The sequence below is a fragment of the Xenopus laevis genome, chromosome 5L, assembly GCF_017654675.1.
Source record: "Xenopus laevis strain J_2021 chromosome 5L, Xenopus_laevis_v10.1, whole genome shotgun sequence".
NCBI classification, from domain to species: domain Eukaryota; kingdom Metazoa; phylum Chordata; class Amphibia; order Anura; family Pipidae; genus Xenopus; species Xenopus laevis.
In genome coordinates this window covers 17,075,559-17,098,690 of record NC_054379.1, presented here as the reverse complement: position 1 = coordinate 17,098,690, position 23,132 = coordinate 17,075,559, and the positions used below count along the sequence as shown (strand labels likewise).

The 23,132-nt window shown below is 41.3% G+C and overlaps 1 protein-coding gene across 2 annotated transcripts in view; it reads right to left on the bottom strand.

Moving 5' to 3' along the window:
• Positions 1-2,997: 2,997 nt before the first annotated feature.
• The window catches only part of capn2.L (calpain 2 L homeolog), a 39,986-nt gene continuing 19,851 nt past the window's right edge, over positions 2,998-23,132 (bottom strand). The window contains 19 exon segments of one of the 2 annotated variants that reach the window (NM_001090244.1): positions 2,998-3,934; positions 4,065-4,568; positions 5,841-5,899; positions 6,372-6,488; positions 8,050-8,128; positions 8,657-8,725; positions 9,586-9,650; positions 9,866-9,923; positions 13,599-13,661; positions 15,141-15,177; positions 15,569-15,780; positions 17,137-17,148; positions 18,708-18,877; positions 19,374-19,534; positions 19,817-19,891; positions 20,035-20,120; positions 20,738-20,821; positions 21,197-21,365; positions 22,870-23,003. In NM_001090244.1, coding sequence (NP_001083713.1) covers positions 4,545-4,568; positions 5,841-5,899; positions 6,372-6,488; positions 8,050-8,128; positions 8,657-8,725; positions 9,586-9,650; positions 9,866-9,923; positions 13,599-13,661; positions 15,141-15,177; positions 15,569-15,780; positions 17,137-17,148; positions 18,708-18,877; positions 19,374-19,534; positions 19,817-19,891; positions 20,035-20,120; positions 20,738-20,821; positions 21,197-21,365; positions 22,870-23,003 — 1,674 coding nt within the window. In that variant the 3' untranslated portion in view covers positions 2,998-3,934; positions 4,065-4,544. 2 annotated transcript variants of the gene reach the window in all.

The window sequence follows — 23,132 nt, the reverse complement described above, 5'->3', positions numbered from 1 at the left end:
CTGCACCTCGGCCAATGGCCGGCAGAACAACTGGCTCCTGGGATGTAATCCCCATGGGGGGGGGTAGATATTAAGACAAAATAAAAATGTATAGGTTTTGATTCTCAAACCTCTATTGCCACTTCTGTGAATTTGCCTTTTAAACAGTTAATGGCTTGTTCATGGCAATTTTAGCCTTGCAGTTCATAGTTTGCTGATTAGTGGGTGGTGTGCTATGAAAAGGTGATTGTGTAATTGGAGTGTTTGATCCATATAAGTCAGAAATCTCCCTAGAATGATACATGTTCAGTATTCGCAATGGGGCTTTCCACTTCCCTTGTATATTTCATTGTATAATGAAGAATATGTTACATTGTTATAGAAGTAGAATCACACAAACAAACCTGAATTTCTGCAGAATGAGGAGTGGGGAGATGGTGATTTCCATTCTATCAGACAATAATACAAGTGATGCACCTGCTGAACCGCAGATCAGTTGAGGGAGTAGAGGGCTGGCACCCCTGTTTGGATCCCCCTAGTTTTATAGAAGAGACTTCACTTTTGCAGTGGACTGAGGCCCCAGATGTGAAGGACCTTTTTTCATCTTATAGTGCCAGTAACACCTTCCCTTACACCCACTCCCCATTTAGATAACATACACCAGTATCCGCAGTCAGGTTTGTATTTGCTTTCCTGGATCTGGTGGGTCCCAACACACCTGGGCCACTACCCAGCAAGGGTCTGTGGGGCGAGGGGTTTGTCCACTGGCAGATGTTTGCAACACTTGAGGTATGTGGTGGGGATTAGGAAGGTACAGGGGAGAGGAGCCTTGTTGTAAGGTTTCGAGTGGGCCCCAAATACCCCAGTCCAACACTTTCTTCAGCTGCATTGTGATTTGTATCAATGGACAGATAAGAGGTTTCACAACTTTTCTGTGGGGCCATTAGGTGTATCTGCCATGCCCTGGGCCCTGTTTAAATGACAACTAAAGCCTAACAAAAGAAGTAGTTAGAAAGGTTGTACATTATGTTTTGGGCTTCTGTACCAGCCCAAGGCAACCACAACCCTTTAGCAGTAAAGATCTGTGTATCCAAAGATGCCCCAGTAGCTCCCCATCTTCTTTTCTGCTGATTCACTGCACATGCTCTGTGCTGCTGTCACTTACTGAGCTTAGGGACTCACTCACAATATACAGTACACATAGAATAGAAATGTCACAATATAAGGCTGATTAGTAATTAATATAGATAATTACTACATGGCAGCACAGAAACCAGTGCAATTAGCATCAGAATTGAATAATCAGCAAACCTGTAGCATCAGTTTTATATTACAGACCAACCTCATTTTCTGCTGGATAATTAGTGACGAGCCCTAAGCTTAGCTTCTCAACAGCTGCTCAGAGCCCACTGAGCATGTGAGTGTCACAGACACTTTCCAAGATGGTGACCCCCTGTGACAAGTTTGAAGTCCTGGATCACTGCAAGTTTAGGCTGATGCAATAAGTTCAGTATATAAAATATTTTAGCCACATTCATTTTTAGGGTTTAGTTCTCCTTTAACCCCAGCAGGACTGTTCCTTTCCTCCACATACAGTCCTTTGTGCCGGGTGATTTAAAGTGATAAAGAGGAACATCTCTGTTGCTTTGAACAGAATTGTTCTTGCTCCTTCCAGTACTTGGAGTTATGAGCCACCCAGGGGTGTAACTACAGATGAAGCAGACCCTGTGGTTGCAGGAATTTTAATATATCTTGGTCGGCTAAGCCAATTTATCAATATTTTGGGGCCCTAAATAAAATTTGCTGTGAGGCCCAGTAACATCTAGTTACACCATTGGAGGCACCATATTCCTCTGTGCATCCAATGCTGATCCACATCGCTTTCCCATTGACTTCAGTTTAAACAAGAAGTCAGGCTAGAGAGGAAGGGGACGATCATGCAGAGCTCAACAAAGGCAAATGTTCCCTATCGTCCTATTTTAGGTAGAAGACACCGATTAAATGCTAACAATGCTGGCCTTTTATTGGAGGAACTCAGTCTGCATTTTATATACTTCTAGTGTTACGGTTTCTTTAATTCATCTCTGGGGCCCCCATAGCTTCTTATTAAGCCCCCCGTCCTGTCTGTCATCTCAGGGCAACAAATCCAATACAGAATAACAACAAATGGACACTTGCATAGATATTTATTCAATCATCGGGTATCCACTCTAATGCCAAACAGCCCCCTTACATCATGCATGGATTGCCTTCATATAAATGGAGAATATTCCATATGAAAGGGGAAATGGGGGCTCTTTAAAGGCTAAACACAATTATCACTTAAAATGTCCATAACCAGTTAAAATTGCATATTTCTAAAATATTCCTTGAAGAAAGCCTTTTATATGTATAGAACATTGCTGCTTTGTGCATTTGCCTTTATACAAGTGGAGGCCGCCATATTGTTAGGTATGGGCGGGGCTTTCTTCTTAGACCGCTCCCTGTAGGGGTGTATAATAGACTGTGCCATCACACTGTACTGCATCAATATGACAATGTTCTGTGCATATAATAAGCTAAATCCACACTTTGTACTGCCTATGGCAGCTCCTACCTACAGTTTAATTAATTATACTTAAAGGGCATGTAAATGCAAAAAAATAAAATCCCATTTTTACTTTCTTTAATGAAAAAAAAACCTATCTCCAATATACTTTAATAAAAAAATGTGTACCGTTTTTATAAGAAACCTGACTGTATGCAGTGAAATTCTCCCTTCATTTACTGCTGTGGATAGGAATTGTCAGACGGTCCCTAACTGCTGAGCAGGGAAACAATCAGACTTATGAACAGCAGGGGGAGCCCCCGTCTTACTTCCCAGCCATGCAGAACTCAAGCAGCTTTGTTTATGACGATCCCTAAGCAGCCCAGACCACACTGAGCATGTGCACAGTCTTAGTCTTGCAAAGTTACAAGATGGTGACCCCCTGTGGCCAACTTTGAAAGCATAAATTATTTGTTTGATTAGGCTTGTGGTGCAGTAAGTTCATGTTTATTTTTAGTATACAAAATACAGCATTTCTAGCCTTATTCTATTTTAGACTGTACATGCCCTTTAACACAAGATCTCGTCTCACCCGCAGTCCCACCAGGTTAGTGATTCACAGGGCATCGTTTATCATTCACCTCTGTACGATAGATAAAGGCAAAATCTTCCCCCGTGGATCTAAAAATCATCCCTCTTTATATTAAATGCATTTATATATTTCCTGAATAAAAATATCTATAGGGAACCGTGGTCCAAAAGCTCATTTCATTGTGTGTATTTACATTCCCTGAATAAGAATATCCAACCATTTGTCCAACAGTCACAAGCTCAAGGCATTCTGGGTAAAGTCCATTCATGGATCTCACAGTTTACTATATAAGCACCTGTAACTAGGACTCCCTGCAATTCACTGCCGAGGATGCTGGGAAATGACAGCCAGAAACCCATATATCTTACATATTTTGTACAGGAGAACTGCCAGTGATTAACTGCAAAACACTAGGGTCCTGGCTTGTCTGCTAAAGCTCTTCCCCCTATTTTACAAGGATATTAGAAGTCACTTAAGAGTTTGATGACTATATAAAGGCTCACAGTTGAGAATTACAGATCTGGGAACTTATAAGGATTAATAAAATCCCCTACTGTAAATGATAAGGATATTAGTTCTGTGACCATACAAAAGCACCAAGCCAAGTTATACAGGGGACTCTGAGTATCACTCATGTATTATAAGCGATAATGTACCCCCTACTGTAAAAGATAAGGATATTAGAAGTCACTGAGGGGTTCTGTGACCATATAAAGGCACAAGGCTGCAGGCTGAGTTATACAGGGAACTCTGAGTATCACTCATGTATTATAAGGGATAATGTACCCCTACTGTAATTTATAAGGATATTAGAAGTCACTGAGGGGTTCTGTGACCATATAAAGGCACAAGGCTGCAGGCTGAGTTATACAGGGAACTCTGAGTATCACTCATGTATTATAAGGGATAATGTACCCCCTGCTGTAAATTATAAGGATATTAGAAGTCACTGAGGGGTTCTGTGACCATATAAAGGCACAAGGCTGAGTTATACAGGGAACTCTGAGTATCGCTCGTGTATTATAAAGGATAATGTACATTGTACCCCCTACTGTATATTAAAAGGATATTAGAAGTCAGTTATGAAATGGTTTCATTGTGCTTCTATTTTAAAATAGGGGTTATCTTGCTTGTTACACTACAGAAGTTTATATGGCTTAAGTGACATGGAGAAGCACTGATGACTATTAAGCACCTTAGATCAGGATCTATATCAATCTGCGTTTTAATGGCTTCTGAATATTATAGTAGAAGAATCTCTTTATGGAAACTTAATAGGATGTCTCTGGTCCCCAAATGATAAAGGGGCATTTTTTTTGTTTTTTATTTTTTTCAGATAAGGCACCAGATTCCCAATAATAAGATATTTCAGAAATGTTCATCATCAGTCGGGGTAATTCCTTGGTGGACAGTAGTTCTCTGCCTCCTCGGTGTGATGACGGTATCTCAGATCACAGTCAGGGAAAGCCACTGAGAAAGAAAAATAAATCATTTCATTAAAGGGATCATTGCATTAAAGGGATAATCTCTTGTCCAACTCTGGTTTATTCAGCAATACACATGGTCAGAGTTAGACCACAGATTACGTTTTAAATGTCTTGTTCACCTTTGAGTTCACTTTTAGAGGGATATTCTGAGACAATTTGCAATTGGTTTTCATTTTGATTTTTTATTATTTGTGGTTTTGAGTTATTTTGCTTTTTATTCAGCAGCTCTTCAGTTCCAATCTACTCTAGCAACCATACGCTAATTTGAATAAGGGACTGGGATATGAACAGGAGAGGCCTGAATAGAAAGAGGAGTAATCAATACTAACATTTACAATACATTTGTCGATTTAAAGGTAATTTGTTTTTTATATGGGGTCAGTGACCCCCATTCAAAAGCTGGAAAGTGTCAGAAGAAGAAGGCAAATAATGCAAAAACTATAAAAATCAATAATGAAGACCAATTGAAAAGTTGCTTAGAATTACGGGTGCACCGAATCCAGGATTTGGTTCGATATTGGCCAGGATTCAGCCTTTTTCAGAAGGATTTGGCCGAAACCTAACCGAATCCAAATTTGCATATGCAAAACAAAACAAGGAAGTAAATTTTTTTTACCACTTTTTCCTTTCACGCCCCTAATTTGCATATGCAAAGTAGGATTCTCAAATAGTGGATTTGACACACCCCTACCTAGAACTGACTAGGGATGCACCGAATCCAGGATTCGGTTCGGGATTCGGCCAGGATTCGGCTTTTTTCAGCAGGATTCGGATTCGGCCGAATCCTTCTGCCCAGCCGAACCAAATCCTAATTTGCATATGCAGATTAGGGGTGGGGAGGGAAATCGCATGACTTTTTGTCACAAAATAAGGAAGTAAAAAATGTTTTTCCCTTCCCACCCCTAATTTGCAAGTGACTTGAGGGGGGGGGGCACATGGATCATAACTGTTGCTTTTGAATCTGAGCTGAATGCTGAGGATCAATTGCAAACTCACTGAACAGTTATGTCCCATGTGCCCCCCCTCAAGTCTCTGATTGGTTACTGCCTGGTAACCAATCAGTGGAAACCAAGAGAGCTGAAAAAATCAGGAAGTAGAGTTCTGGCTATTATGTTACACATCCAGTCACTCCAGCCTTTATATTTTTGGCTAACTAATTATATTAGAAACTATTTTAGACTTTTGTCATAGCCCGAAGAATTCAGTCCCATGCATTATATTTAGGAGACCGGAGTGCCCTACAGACAGTACTCACAGTGTCCATCTTGAGCGGCACGACTCCAGTCTTCTCCGTGTCCAGCTTATTGAAGATCTCTGCAGAAAGATAAAAATGACTGAATAAGTTAAGTGGGCAGGTAATTATGAGAGTATGCAAGTGCTCCCTCCTCTTGTCTTGTCAAAAGTCTCCTCTTGGTGCCCACCCAAGACTATCTGTTGGTCCCTATCTGTTAGTCTGGACTGGGACACAGAGGCCCAATCAGCTCCCCACCAGCCCACTAAATAGTGACTTTCTATGGCATCTTATGGCAGCCCCTCTGGCATTGTCTGGTCCTGGTCCCCAGGACTGATGTCCTAGAACCCGATGCTTAAACCATGTGTTGTCTGAGCACAGAAGGGCTTAACATATTCTCTTTTAGAAATACAACCATTGCCCATTTTCCCTTTAACAGTAGGTACACCACTTGCAATTAGCAATGTGTCTTGTTTTTCACTACTATATGAGAGATAAAGCACAACCCTAGTGTTTGATGATAATACTGCTTCGAGTGGATCCAGGGCTACTCACTGAACATGGTCTCCAGGCGCAGGAGGCATCTCACAAAGTTATCAAAGTCAATGTTTTGGTCTTCATCTGCGAAGCGAGCCACCAGCAGCTCAATAATCTTGGCGTTCACCTTAAACCCTGAGGATGGAAGTAGAATGCTCAAAGGGGTGGTTCGCCTTTAAGTGAACTTTTATTATGTTATGAAATGGCTAATACTAAGCAACTTTTCAGTTGGTTGTCATGCCTTGTTCCTCTCACTGTCATACTTTCAAATGGGGTCACTGACCCCATCTTAAAAAAAAACACTCTCTGTAAGGCTACACATTTATTTCTAATTCTACTTTTTATTACTCATCTTTCTATATAGTTCCTCTCCTAGTCATATTCCAATCTCCTAGTCAAATCAATGGATGGTTGCTAGGGTAATTAGGACCCTAGCAACCAGACTGCTGAAACTGCAAATTGGAGAGCAGCTGAATAAAAAGCTAAATAACTCAAAAACCACAAATAATAAAAAATTAAAACCAATTACAAATTGTCTCAGAATATCACTCTCTACATTGTACTAAAAGGTAAACAGACATCAAACATTCAGTATAACCACTGAACTAATAATGTCAGTGCTATAAGTTAAACGCTATAAGTTCCTCCATGCAAACAGAACAGGAGAATCTAAGGTAATAGAGAGGGCACTTCATCTCGGGCAGTGATCCCCAATCAGTGGCTCATGAACAACATGTTGCTCATCAACCATTGGATGTTACTCCCAGTGGTCTCAAAGCAGGTGCTTATTTTTGAATTCCAGGCTTGGAGGCAAGTTTTGGCAGGGGTGCTTCACCAATGAGGCAAGTTGAGGCTGTCGCCTCAGGCGGCAGCACCCCACTAGGTGCCAGGGGCAGCAAAAATGCTGCTCCTGGTACTTTAAGAGCAAATTTCCAGGGGAGGGGGGGCAGCAGCAACTGCTGCTGCTTCACGCGCTGGAGGGGCCAGGATCGCCCCTGAGTTTTGGTTGTATAAAAACCAGATGTACTGCCAAACAGAACCTCCTGTAGTCTGTAAGTCTGTAGTCTGTAAAGTCTACACAGAGGCTACCAAATGTCCAATCACAGTACTTTTTTTGCACCACCGAGGAACATCTTTCAACGAAAAAAAAAAAAAAGATTGGGGACCCCACGATCTAGGGTGTCCAGCTGTTGTTGAACCACCCAAGAATAATGGGCAAAAGAATAGAAACAGGAAGCTTCTGATTGGTTGCCATAGGTTACTAGACCTGGAACAGCGGTTCCCTCTTTCATCTAAGTATCCTGTTTCTGCACTCTTGCTTCCTTGTCTGTTCTGCTAAATGACAATGCTGAAAACACTCTTGTAGCACTAGTTAGTGCAAATGCCCCCTATAGGCAGGCAAGCTAACCCTGTAACACAAGGAGCAAGCCAATTGTGATGTGTGGGCTAACCCAATATCCGCGGGTCGGTCTGGTTCGGGCTAACCTCCACCCCCATTAGCGGGTGGGTCCAGGTCTAGCTCTTCTTCCTGCTCTCCCCGGCCGCCATCTTACACTGCGGGCTTCTGACTTACGGTTTTATAGCCACCCGCCTGCTCGCCCCGCCTATTTTGTGACCCAAATCCCACTCATTTTCTGTTAAACGTTAACATTTATAAATCACGCAAAGCAGCAAATGTCTGCGAATGTAGTCTGACCTGCGCCTTCCAGGGCTCCCCGCATCTCATATGAATTAATGGTACCCGAACGGTCCTTATCCACGCTACTGTATATTTTCTGAAAGAGAGAGACAGACAGTATATGAGGACTTTATTTATGTATATAGCACTGACATCATTCATCAGTTCTTTACATCATCATTCAGTCCCTGCCCAGTGGAGCTTACAGGCTAACTATAAAATTCACTATGGTCAGGAGCCAGTTAACCTTATTGTATGCTTTCGAGAGGAAACCCACGCAGACAAGAGAACATGGAAACTCCTTGCAGATAAGAGCCCTGGCTGGAATCAAACTCAGGACTGGGTTCCTAGGTTCAATTCCAGTCAGGGCATGTTGTATGTTTTCTGTGTGCTGTGTTCTGTGAGCCTACAATAAATCTATACCCCCTTACTATGTAAGGAAAACAAGATATGTATAATATGCTATATGAACAATAAGTAACTCCTCGTTTGTTATATTGTCTATTCAAGGGCTACGAATCACAGACAAGATTTTTTTTTATAAATGCTACATTGACAGAATGTTTTGTTTGGGCAATTGGTCTGATAACTCACTCTGTGCAATGATACTGAATGCAGGACCTACCTGGTACTTGAGTATTTTTGTCCAGAGGATATTGAACTCCTTGAGGCCAAGTTTCCCTGAACCATCAGACTGGGGAAGAGTAAAAGGAAATACACAAACAGCCAATGTAACAGCAACATCACTGTTACTTGTCCCTGCAGAAAATTCTTTTTTATGACCCCCCACATGAGAACTTAAAGAAGACAAGTTATTTTGCATACATATGTTAAAATGACATATGAGATTGGGGCCCTTAATCAGCCAAGACATGCGTTCCCATCCTCCCATGGCCCTAAATGTAAATACAGAATATTATATTGGCTACTTCATAGCCAAAACCAATGTCAGCTTCACAATTTTTCAAGCTAAAACCTCAGACTTTATTAAGTGCAGCTGCTGCCTCAGGTCTGAAGGTGGCCATCCATACCAGCTGAGATATGGTGGGGCAATATGGCTGATTGCAGTCTTAATGCCATGGTGCACTTTGGCTCTGGTTAAAAGAAATTTAAAGGCACGGTCCTGGGCCCATTCAATCATGGTCCCAAAGAAGCTATTCTGCCAACGTCTCTTTGAAGAGCTCCTATAATAAACATAAGACGGACTCCAGGTAAAGTCCCCTATACCCCTCTGCAAGTTATATAAGCTGCCACCAATCAGACATTGGCGTTGCCCTGTGGCAGCCTAATAGGAAACAGGCTGAAACTGTAATTAACATTTTTTATCTGCAGCCAGTCCAGACATTTCCAGGCAGCAGTGCAGTAAATGTAAAAGAGTCTTTCAGACGATGGCTAGTTGATGTGGAGTGACAGTTTATATCTAAAATCCCTGCCGTAAAGCAACACAGGACTGCTATATTACACCAGAACGGAAGTAGAAGGGATAGACAGTGCACACTGCCATTTAATTTCCCCAAAAGAACAGTGTTCGACTATTCAGCAGCACAAGGATACATCCAGCAGGTCAACAATGGTCCTACAGGTCTCCATGCTGAACCCATCGGACTTTATGTCTTCTCCTGAAAGGACACAACAGACAGTAGGTCATTACATGGACAGATTAAGCGCATTAAGACAGGGGAAACACGGGCAACCCACCAGTCTGACCTTGGGAACAAGGGTTGCTGCTTGTTATTCCCTTATTTGTTATTTGACCAACCTGAGATCCCATAGAGTAACTGGCAGTTAATACTTACAACAAAATGCCAGTTCAGACTAATGAGGAGACACTTACGTTTTGATATGACTTTCTGTAGGATGTTAAAGAGTTCATGCGGAGAGATCTCTTTGTCCTAGGGGGGCAGAGAAACACAGATCAGGAAACAATATGGCACCTCCTACCCATATGTATCAAATGAAATATACAAAGGACCAGCGTCAGACTGGAGGGTCTGAGGCTGGGGGAGATCAGGGGGCAGCTCAGGGTCTCAAGGGGTGTGGGTCGGTGGGGCCCACTGGGTTTTCACCAGTGTCAATCTGGCCCAATCCGACCCTGCAAAGGACTGTTCTGGGAAAACAATATGGCAGCACCTACCCATATGTAAAATGAAAACAGAGAATGTGGAGAGCAAAAAGAGTTGCACAATTGTAAGGAGACAAATCATTACCATATATACAGCATATAGGCTACATTTCTAGCATGCTTTAAAATATTTAAGAGAGCATATTTGACATCCTGGGGAGAGATGTTATCGTTCTGAGCAGTGACTGGAAGCCCCATTTGTTCAGTCCCTGGCGTGTGTCTAAGAATAACTCACAGAGCCTGTAACTTCCCAAGGGATTTAGAAATAAAATAAAGTGAGTAGTAGTTACAGGGCACAAGGAAACAGCAGCAGTGCAATATGTACTTACCTGGCCAGATACATCTAAATAGGCACATTTCTTTTACTATGCTGCAGTGAGTAATAATCTGAAATTATTTGGTTCTCTGTTTTCCCCAGGCAACCAGAACTGATCCTTGGGTTTCTGTCATGTTTTTTATGATGTTGTTTTTATTTCTAAATTTCACTGTTTCCGCTGCAAATAATTCACTCTACAATATAATATAAATGTAATTCCTGAACCAACAAGTGTATTTTTTAGTTGTAATATTGGTGTGTAGGTGCATCTCAGGTCATTTTGCCTGGTCATGTGATTTCAGAAATAGCCAGCACTTTAGGATAGAACTGCTTTCTGGCAGGCTGTTGTTTCTCCTACTGTACAGTAACTGAATGTGTCACAGTGGGACTTGGATTTTACTATTGAGTGTTGCTCTTATATCTACCAGGGAGCTGTAATCTGGTTACCTTCCCATTGTTCTGTTAGGCTGCTGGGTGGGAAGAGAGGGGTGATATTACTCTAACTTGCAGTGCAGCAGTAAAAAGTGACTGAAGTTTATCAGAGCACAAGTCACATGATTGGGGGAACCTGGGAATCTGACAACAGTCTAGCCCCATATCAGATTTCACAATTAAATATAAAAAAATCTGTTTGCTCTTTTGGAAAATGGAATACAGCGAAGAAGTCTGCTGGAGCAGCATTATTAGCTAATGCTTTTTGTTGAAAAAAAAAGTTTTCCCATGACATTATCCCTTGAAAATAATGATGTGTACCATAAGTGCTTAATGGGTCGGCTGAATAGAGCATTTTCAGCATCCTACTCATTTATTTAAACAGCAACAATCACTTTTAATGATTCCCAGAATCGTATCTATGTAACTAGGGATCTGACTCCCATAGAGCTGCAGCACATGCTCAACGGGTAAATGCAGCGACTTTAAGCCTCGATACACACAAGTCTTACTTGCTTTTTTTTTCCAAGTCGCCCGTGTGTATGGAGTCAGATGCTTTTATATGCCAAGCAAATAAATTAAATGCCATGGGGTCACCCTGCCTCCATTGCCGCTGGTGTGAAATAATATATAGCAGTGCATATACATTCCCATTGTTATGTTATTAATTAAGGCATATGGCGCATGGGGCTCATTGCAGTCCTCAGAGAAGCGCTCAGTCTTGGATGCTTGGCTTTCATTTTAATAGAATCCGCTGCCCATACAACATGGCAGGACTTTTATGAGCACCGCCGAGACTGGAACGGAGGCTTTGCGAGAGGAGCAACGGGGATTCAGAACTCTAGGACAGGGACAGCGTAAAGAGAACGAGGAAGCAGTAAAAGAATGAAATGCCACACACGATATCAATGTCAAACCAAGAGATGCGTCCTACCTCCAGCGAATGTGCGTCATTAAATGAAATGGGAAAAACGGAGGCTGATTAGTAACGACCGCAATTTTACACAAATGGAAAAAGAACTGACCGCAATCTCTGCAAATGAGAAATTCTCCCCCAAAATGCTTTTTGATTTTGGGGCTGAGCAGGGAACAACATGCTGAACATCTACTAAGTGTAGTGTGTATAAGAACTCATTGGGTTCATACTAAGGCTTGAAAATGGCCAATAGATTCCTATGTTAATACTGAAAATATTTAGCTTGTGCTTTTAAAGGAAAGGTAAACGCTTAAAAAAAGTTTAATTGCTCAGATGGCTCTCTCTGCTAAACACCTTTTCAATTTGCATTATTTGTTTTAGTTTAGTTTTTATGATATTAGATATTTGTAATATACAGGTTAGGGATGCACCGAATCCTCTATTTTGGATTCGGCCGAACCCCCAAATCCTTCACGAAAGAACCAAACCGAATCCTAATTTGCATATGCAAATTTGGGGTGGGAAAACCTTTTTTACTTCCTTGTTATGTGACAAAAAGTCACAGGATTTCCCTTCCCCGCCCCTAATTTGTTTATGCAAATTTGGATTGGGATTCGGTTCGGCCGGGCAGAAGGATTCGTCCCAATCTGAATCCTGCAGAAAAACGCTGAATCCCGAACTGAATCTTGGATTCGGTGCATCCCTAATACAGGTATGCTTGGGACCTGGGGCTTTCTGGATAAAGGATCTTTCTGTAATTTGGATCATCATACCTTAAGTCTGCTAGAAAATCATGTTAAAATTAAATAAACCCAATGGGCCTATTTTTTGTGTCCAATAAAGATTAATTATATTTTAGTTGGGTTCAAGTACAAGCTACTGTTCTATTATTACAGAGAAAAGGGAAATACATTTTAAAAACTTTGATTATTTGGATAAAATGAAGTCTATGGGAGAAGGCCTTTCTGTAATTAGGAGCTTTCCAGATAACGGGTTTATGGATAACGGATCCCAAACCTGTAATACATTTCCAAAACCAGTGTCACTGTTCATTTTGGCCAATTGGACACAGTAAGCAAAAATTGAAGTTAGTGAAAAAATAAAGTCCCGTGATGATGCCCTGTGTAAAACTGACCAGATAAACAGACCAATCTCTGCTCACTAACTTCATTTTCTAATCACAAGACTGACCAGATGCCTAAAATGACCAGCAGGTGGCACTGTATCTTTAGAACTAGGAAAAAAATAATTGATAAAAATGGCAAAAGTGCCCAGAAGAGTGTTCCGAGCAATTTTACATTCATTTATTTCAAGGGTTTACATTACCTTTAATTGCCATAATCCATAGTTTACATTATAATGCAACAATGAATCATTTTTGAGTTTTAACCTTATAATCTCCCACTCTTGCCTTTTTTATTTAAAAAAAAAAAAAAAGAGACAATTAGCTATGTATAATCAAGCCCTTTCCCTAATTGCTTCCTGTGTCTCAAACTTACAGATAAGGTGGAGTTCAGTAAGCACACACTGTAACTTAGAATAATCACTGGACTAGCTAGTAAGCAGTGAGTAAAAACAACAAGTCATATGAATATTTAGGCATGTGTTAAGCACAAAGCCTAGTGAGGGAGTGAGTGAGTAGCTTGAAGACGGCCGTTAGTGAATATGATATGGTTAGTGAGTGTTGGTGAGTCACTAGATAAAGTCTTATTACAGGCTACTGAGTCTAGTGACTAGTTAGTGATTATAAAAATAGGTACAAATAAGTTCAATGAACTCACATCTCCTGCCAACGCCAGGAACATTCTTTTGAAGGTGGGATCGATGGCATTCTCATTAACCTCCTGGAAAAGACATAAAGAATGTGAGAGGGGTATTAGCAGGGTAATAAATGCAGCAGGGACACAAGGATGGAAACCAGACCTATTGGGGGGCTATTCTATAAGGATTTCTTTGATCCCCACTTCAAGCAGAGGCATTTAATATGGCCACTGTTTCCATAGATAGTTTTCTACTGAGGTTAAAAGAAGGAGGTTATTATCGCCTGTAGCACCAATAAGAACACACCATCTGATATAGCACTGTAAAGGTGGCCATAGACACACAGGTCCTATGGTACGAATCAAGGATTCGTACGATTTTCGGATCGTGTGTGGCGTGTGCCGACATCTTTCGTCCGGCGGAGATTGGTCGATCGGTCAGGTTTGATTTTGACCCAACCGATCCCGCCGGAGCCCATGGCACATCGTAATCGGAACGTTCGGCCATATGGCGATGTTGCCAAACGAGCGGATCTTTGCGTCTATGGCCACCTTAAGACTTGAGCCCTCTGGCATCTATTTGTGAGCCCAGGTACTAGGCTCGGGGAAATTCGGGAGGGCGGGTGTGGCTGGAGTAAAGGCTGAAATGTGAATATCGTGCTCACATGCTCAAATCGATGCTGAGGAATCAGGGTCCATATTTAAAAAAAATTTCCATTTATCCTGTCTGACTCCAAGATGGAAAATTAAATCTCTGGAATAACTTTGTACTATCTAATGTATCTGCCAGTACAACCATTGCAGGGAGAGAATCCCACAACGTCCCAACCTAAACAAGTCCTTTTGTTATTTGAGATGGAACCTCCTTTCTCCGAATTTCATTTTCAGACCAGCTCATAATTGAAGGACAAAGAAAGTAACAAACACGCTGTCTCATCTGAAATCACTAACTATAAGATGTTAGTAAGTGCTCCTCAATTACATTAAACCTTATTGATTTTCATGCAGCAGAAGCTTCTTTCCATAAAAAATAGCGCTGACTCATGAATTCTCAAATACACATTCAGCAGTGGTCCCAGCAGACCAAGGCCCCAATTCTGCACAGTCTTTTCTAGCAGGGAAGTGGAGCATGTGCTGAATCACCCATCTAGAGGGAGCTTTCCATTCTACGTCTAATTATTGACCTTCCGATTGCCCAAAAGCAAATTAGCCAATCACCAGGGCCGGATTTCACACTGAAACACCCCTAGGCCGTTCGCACAACCCATTTCAAGAAGAAAATTAAGTGATCCCGCAGCGATGGAGATGTGGGTTAGCGGGGTGGGTAATTGTGGAGCATGTCCAATAACAACCCATCAGAGATATTAATGACAAGAAAACATGGCGTTTAGTACAGGAGCATCAAACGAGTGAAGGAGGGAGAGTAAATCAGTGACGGAGTACAGCCAAGGGGTATGTGTATTATGGGGCAACTATGAAATAAAGGATTTCCTTGTCCTTTAATGAAATGATTAAACACAGACACATTCTGAGAACATTGCACGTTGTGACAAATGACATCACCTCATCGATGTCAGCCTTGATTTCATCATCAGGAACTCTGAAAACAGCAAACAAATCAATCAGATAAAAAGCAGAATAAAATGGGCAGTGATATAAAAACACGTAATAATAACATAAATAAGCAAAAGTTAATACCATGTCATGGTTTTGTGACAAAGATGGACGCCTTATATCTCTATATGACTGATAAACTGCCCTTCTTTAACAAGTGTTATTTTAAACTAGTCAACGAAGCAACAACCACCAATCTGAGAATTGCTGATATTATGCCAACTGCATCACATGATCTAAACAAGACTGTTTACTGCGGAGTTGCCATGTGACAAGCATACCAGCTGTAGAAAAGCAGCCTTTTGCTCATTACAATTATTATATATTAGAAAAAATCAGATTTAGAAAAGGCGATGCGTTCCTGTCCTAGTACTTACTTTGTCTCAGCATTCTTTTCAGAGAACACCCGCAGACAAAAGTCGCCTACTTTGTGGGGATCGAACGTGGACGGCACAATGACATACTCCCCTGCGGGCAGCCGAAATCTGTTCAGAACCTCACGCAGGTTTATGTAGGTCTCTGATTTTTCCCGAATCTTGTTCCTTAGAATGTAATCTCGGCTCAGGCGAACGTCTTTCTGGCCAGTAAGCTGAAATGCAAAACAACAAAAGCCTTTATCTAAAAACCTGAATAATGCTCATAACTCCTGTCATTAACATCAATAGTAACCTCTTATCGCTGCTCATGACAGGTGGTTTTTTGGGCTGACAGTGGCCGACATTTATGGAGAGGGTACACTGGTTGTATGGCCTGCTTCTCTCCCCTGTTTTGTAGACAGGTGGAGAGAAGCAGATCCACTCCTATATGCTTCATGACCCAAATATTTATGCATGCCCCCCCTTAGGGGCCTGTCACTTGGGGCACTTTATTGCCCCGTGGAAAATCTTCTCTACCATGAGCAATAAAGCATCGGACAATACCAGCCCCTTTGCATTAGTTGAAATCATCCCTTGTATAACACGTCACATGCAGTGATCCTGGGTAATCACCCGAAAATGTGGAAGGAGGCATTTATAAGCGATTACCCGGGATCACCGCATACATGGGGTGATTCCAACTAATTCAAAGGGACAAGTGTTGTCAGGAGCTTCATTGCCTACAGGAGAGGATATTTTTGCCAGGAGATGAAGCTTCTTGTGTGTCCCAAAGCTTCCCTTGTGATGACATGAGGTTTCCATTCTTGTCAATGATAGGCTTCAAAAAGGCCAGAAATACACCAGAAAAGAAATGATTATGTGCCATTACCCTTAAGAATTAAGAATATTAGAATGTTGACAGGGTTAGAACCATCCACCAAGAAAGAATCGAATTGGAATGTTGAGAGAGCTGGTACCTGTATAAACAATTAAGACTTAGGACTTTCCCATTTCCAGTTATTGCAGTAGCAGTGGTTGTTACCCTGTGCCGGAGAATCACTTCTATCATCTTCCAGATTCTCCCTACTCCCAAAGCCATCCTGTTTGTCTTTCATGTGCCATAATCCTCTCATCTTCTCCCCATAAACACTTGGGATATGGTATGTCCTTTCTAATCTTACATTTGGTCTCTGGCATAATCAACTCCAGTTGTTCCAAAACTGTGGGCTGGGGGCTTGGAGCAGGCCAGTTGGGGTGAGATTTGGGAAGAATGGCCATTTTCTCTCCTTGATACACCTGAAAGCTCACCTTGAAGGTCATTAAGGGTTAGCTTTGGGATGAATATGTACTTGCTGACCTAGATATTAATGAAACTGATACTATCCTACATATAAACTAAGGGGGCCCTGACCCAAAGCCTGGACCTTCAAGGGGGACTTTGGACAAAAGTTGGCCCTTTAAGTGGAGCTTGAACTGAAAATGTTTGACCACTGCTCTAATCTAAAGAACTCTTTAATGCAAACCTATTATCCTTAAAATGAGAATGGATCAATATTGTGAGCTTGGAAATTCTTGCACAATTCACATACCTGTGGCGGCACCTGGTGAAAAAAAAAAACGAAGAGTGGAAATCCATATAAAAACAAGTTACAGAATATAGTGGGAGCATTATCATTTTGTAAAGTATTCAAAACTGCATATGATAAAACTTCCAAACCAGTACTGCAAATCTGCTGAGCAAGTGGAAAGATTGACCAATTTGTTTTTAATTCCAACACAACTTGCTTTTCAACTTGTTTATTAATGACCTGGAGGTGGGCATTGAAAGTACTGTTTCTATTTTTGCAGATGATACTAAATTGTGCAGAACTATAGGTTCCATGCAGGATGCTGCCACTTTGCAAAGTGATCTGTCTAAACTGGAAAACTGGGCAGCAAACTGGAAAATGAGGTTCAATGTTGATAAATGCAGGTTATGCACTTTGGCAAAAATAATATAAATGCAAGTTATACACTAAATGGCAGTGTGTTGGGAGTTTCCTTAAATGAGAAGGATCTAAGGGTCTTTGTGGATAACACGTTGTCTAATTCTGGGCAGTGTCATTCTGTGACTACTAAAGCAAATAAAGTTCTGTCTTGTATAAAAAAGGGCATTAACTCAAGGGATGAAAACATAATTATGCCTCTTTATAGGTCCCTGGTAAGGCGTCATCTGGAGTATGCAGTGCAGTGTTGGACTCCAGTCCTTAAGAGGGATATAAATGAGCTGGAGAGAGTGCAGAGACTAAGTGAAACTAAATTGGTTAGTGGGATGGAAGACTTAAATTATGAGGGGAGACTGTCAAGGTTGGGGTTGTTTTCTCTGGAAAAAAGGCGCCTGTGAGGGGACATGATTACACTTTAAAAGTACATTAGAGGACATTATAGACAAATGGCAGGGGACCTTTTTACCCATAAAGTGGATCACCGTACCAGAGGCCTCCCCTTTAGACTAGAAGAAAAGAACTTTCATTTGAAGCAACGTAGGGGGTTCTTCACAGTCAGGACAGTGAGGTTGGGGAATGCACTGCCGGGTGATGTTGTGATGCTGATTCAGTTAATGACTATAAGAGGGACTTGGATGATTTTTTGGACAGACATAATATCAAAGGCTATTGTGATACTAAGCTCTATAGTTAGTATAGGTATGGGTATATAGAATTTAATTAAAAGTAGAGAGGGGTGTATGTATGGATGCTGGGTTTTCATTTGGAGGGGTTGAACTTGATGGACTTTGTCTTTTTTCAACCCAATTTAACTATGTAACTATGTAACAACTGGTTAGCCGTGGCACCCATTACTGCTTGTAGGGGTATCACTGGAAAACCTGGTGTCACTCTTTATAATCACATAGGTTTTTACCAAGAGCAACCAATCAGTTACTTCCATTATTGCAAAGCTGGGCATCTCGTTTGGCAAAAACACCCAATGAATAGACTTTTGTTTGGTGGGCCGTATCAGGTTGATCCAATCGCAAGGCTTCTGGGCCAATGAAAAACAGGACTATGCAGATCTTTCAAGAGAGGACTGTGTCAAAGGGCTGATATGCTCCATACCTAACAGGATTGACTGGCCAATTTTTGGCCAGATATTGGTCAGGTAGGTTGTGAAGCTCCCCTACCTCGTACATGGCAAAGCCAATGGTGTGCATGTCTTCTCCCATCTTTCTCTGATTCCTGCGGTTCTTTTGTATCAGACCAACAATGAAGGTGCAGCCTTCCTCATTATCATCGGGATCATCATCTGCCTCATCCAGCTTAATCATGTACTGGGGGTTCATCCAGAAGGTTTCTGTAAGCCAACACAACACATTCATGGCCAGTTATGTATCAGTGCGTGTGGGGTTCATGCAGAACAGAGACAGGTCATTACATTTCTATAGACAACATACTCCACTAGCCTCTATGAAGGACACACAATTATCCAGAACCTACCTGTTCACCAGTTGGCTGATAGAATGACTTTCAACGTGAATGTATTATTTGCGTAATTTTTTTTTTTTTTAAATGAAGACACTTAACCTGAGACATTAGCCTCAGGTTAAGTGGAAATCTGCACTCTTTTGGTCACTACCAAATGGACTAGTGTAACCAAGTTTAAAATCTTGTTTCTTGTCAATGAGTCCAATTTTAGCTAATTCAATGGACTCTAGAGTGAAAGCAAAATCTCGCCTGGGCTACAGTGTTGAAGAGAACACAGAGAACATTAATAAAGGTAGCTTGGAACTTAAAAACCTAAGGTAACACAAGAAACACAAGTTCCTTTTCATCTCTGAGCTCAGCCCCACCTGGGAAATTCCTGCATCCACCGGCTGTAGAGCCTCGCCTCCATGAGCCGTCCATCTTGGTCAGGCTCCATTTACTGTATTTGTCAGAGGCCAGAGTGTCCGGGGTCAGATTGCAGATCTCCAGTCTTGAATAGTTTCTCAAGAAGTCATTAAAGGACATCCTATAAAGTCAAAACAGATTGATTTTAGCTTACCTTTAGTTGCTGCCATATCATACTATAGCAATCAATTAGTGGCTTAATGAAACCCCCACAGGCACAACAATTAATGGATGTCTATGGCATCTTAGAGTGGCCCTTCTGGCATTTGCCAGAATCTACAGATTTTCATTCTGGGCCTGTTAGTCTTTGAGGAACTTCAGCCTGCAAATAGTGCCTGGTGTCTCTATAGAATTCCCAGTTCCATATAGTTCATATTGGTTTGCACAGGGGCAACTTCTTTACCAAAACTCTCCATCGTCACATCTCTTGATCAGCTTGTCTCGCACCTCCGGATCCACAGAATTCCACTCACTGGAACTAGAAAAGTACACAAACAGCATAAATGCCTTGAGATGATCCAGAGAGCATGCACCAACAATGATTTCTCTTTTTAAAAGTGGTTCTGATACTAGTGATCAGACCTGAAAAATGGCAATGGCTCGTAGGTTCCCATTACTTACTTGTCACTCCAGGCTCCAGTCCATTCCACCTCCCCCCAAGGATTTCTGATTCGGATCAGCTTTTCCAGGCTCCCTCGATATTGCACCTTGGAAAGGACATTTACTTATAGTCAACTGCATCTTTAGGTTAAATATATCTACTATCTCGGTGGGTCAGTTACAGCTGAATGATAAGTTATTTGACCGAAACATGCAAACTGGGCTGGACATACATTTATTTCAATATCTGAAAGTTATAATGGAAATTAAATTGGTCTATTGATAACAAAAAATATTTTATCAACAGGAACAAAGTTTAAATCATCTCCAAAGTACTTAGAAGATGGGGGATTGAGAAGATGGGGGATTAAGAAGTGGGTTAAGCCCAACCCAATAGCTAGGGTTGTCACCTGGCCAGTATTTTACCGGCCTGGCCGGTAAAAATGATGGCTGATCCCAAGGTTTTTAATAGGGAAAAAAGATAAATATATAGGAAGGCGGTATTTTTTTCCCGAAAAGGTGGCAACTCTACCAATAGCTAGTCACCATGACAGATATTAAGGCCACAAACAACAATGACCATGTGACTGTTGGTCAATGCCAATGGAATGCTATCGCTATACATACCCTCCATAAAATACTAAGTTTTGGGTGGGTAAAGCCTATGTACACAGCAACTACCTAAATGTACTCATAGTTTATGGCGGGCCATCTGAATACCAACCTCTTCTGCAGCGGTCACAGAGTAGGCGTGACCCTTCACAAGCTTCTGGAAAGTGATGGCCTCTGTCTCGGCTGCACTGGTGATCTAAAAAAAAGGTGGATTTGTAATAAAACATTTTTTTTCAACATTTGTAAATTTTCATAATGAATTGGAATTCTCTGGGTATTTCTATAACTTTTGGGGGGAATCTTGCTATTAAATCTATCTTTGAGGGAGTAGTAAATATGGACTCCAAGTCACTCCTATGCTGAGCATCAGTTACAAACAGTAAGAGGAGAGGCTGATAGCAGGCCTTTCAGAGTAACCACATGGAAATATGGTGACAGTAAAACGTTATCGTTTCGGTTGTCCAGCTGAATGACTAGGGACCCAAGAGGCTTTACAGATTTTTAGGCAGTCATCTTTTGGTACATTACTGTCAAACCACAAACCACAAAGAGTGAGACCTGTGACACATACATCTATAGAGCAGCCCAGGAGAGATCCAGATTTCAGAGCTTTCTGGATAATCTTGAACAGATTAGACGGGGCCTTCTTCAGTTCATACCACTCTGCAAGTCCACCTGTGAAATCTTCAAATCCTTCAGTGGTGGTCCCACCTGAGAGAGCTTCATAGGATCCGTTCAGTCTGTGACAGCAAATACAAGATGAATGACTGTAGCTGGTTGACTTGCCCACTGCATCCCACAATATCCACACAAATATTTACTTTCATTACTGTAATTGCTCTAGAAAAGTTCATGCTCATTTATAATTGCTTGTTATACACTACTGCAGTTTAAGCCATTCTAGATCTAAACCTACTAAAACATATTCATCTATAGGAAAGAACTGCTGTATTGGCTGTTCAGTTGTTGTTGAAAGCATATCTATATCTACATCAAATTTTATCATCACTTAAAGGGATACTGTCATGGGAATATATTTTTTTCAAAATGAATCAGTTAATAGTGCTGCTCCAGCAGAATTCTGCACTGAAATCCATTTCTCAAAAGAGCAAACAGATTTCTTTATATTAAATTTTGAAATCTGACATGGGGCTAGACATATTGTCAATTTCCCAGCTGCCCCAAGTCATGTGACTTGTGCTCTGATGAACTTCAATCACTCTTTACTGCTGTACTGCAAGTTGGAGTGATATCACCCCCTCCCTTTCCCCCCCAGCAGTCAAACAAAAGAACAATGGGAAGGTAACCAGATAGCAGCTCCCTAACACAAGATAACAGCTGCCTGGTAGATCTAAGAACAACACTCAATAGTAAAAACCCATGTCCCACTGAGGCACATTCATTTACATTGAGAAGGAAAAACAGCAGCCTGCCAGAAAGCATTTCTCTCCTAAAGTGCAGGCACAAGTCACATGACATGGGGCAGCTGGGAAATTGACAAAATGTCTAGCCCCATGTCAGATTTCAAAATTGAATATAAAAAAATCTATTTGCTCTTTTGAGAAATGGATTTCAGTGCAGAATTCTGCTGGAGTAGCACTATTAACTGATGTAATTTGAAAAAAACATGTTTTCTGATGACAGGATCCCTTTAAAGCGGACCTGTCACACAGACGTAAAAAGTTGTATAATAAAAGTTATTTTCTTCTTTTATTAAAAAATCTCAGCTGTCAATCAAATATTGCCTGCCCCTCCAGGGCAGGCAGTTACTGTCACTTTCCATTCAGCACTTACTAGATATCACTGCTCTCCCCACATTCCCCAGTTCTCATTTAATTGTGTAACCAGGGCATGGGGATGGACATCAGGTCCCCCCATTCTGGTGCACAAACAAGATTCTGAGATGATACAAGGCTTGTCTTAATAACAATGTCCACAAAATGGCTCCTGCCTGCTTGTTATAATTATGAATTCCCAGACTGAAGGAAACAAGATTCAAATAATTTATATAGTGTAATTAAAGTTTATTTTGCTTGACTAACTTGATAAAATAGGATTTGGAATATTTTTGTTGGGCGACATGTCCCCATTAACTTCAGGCTGGACTTCCAGGAGAACCTTAGAAAGCAAAAGTCCTTCTTCTAAAATATCACCCTAACTATTCCCCCAGCCAATGAATGGATGAATGGAATGGCATGCAGTTTGCCCATGTTTCTGCATATCCCATGTCTGTATTGTTCTTACTTGGCATAAGCCTTCTCCATGAGCGCGCTCCAGAATTCAGTCCCCTCGGCTGAGTGTACAAAAAGCAGCTTCCCATCTTTGGTTGGCAAACGGTCATCAATGACAACGTCCACCCACTCGCCATATTGCCAGAACTGCAAATAAATGAAGTGTAATGATATTTAGTATAGGGAACTACAATGTTCCAGGAGGGCATACAGTGTTATTTTACCCCCATGTCTGTGTCTCAATAATCTCAATAAAGAATTTGTTTTTAGCATATG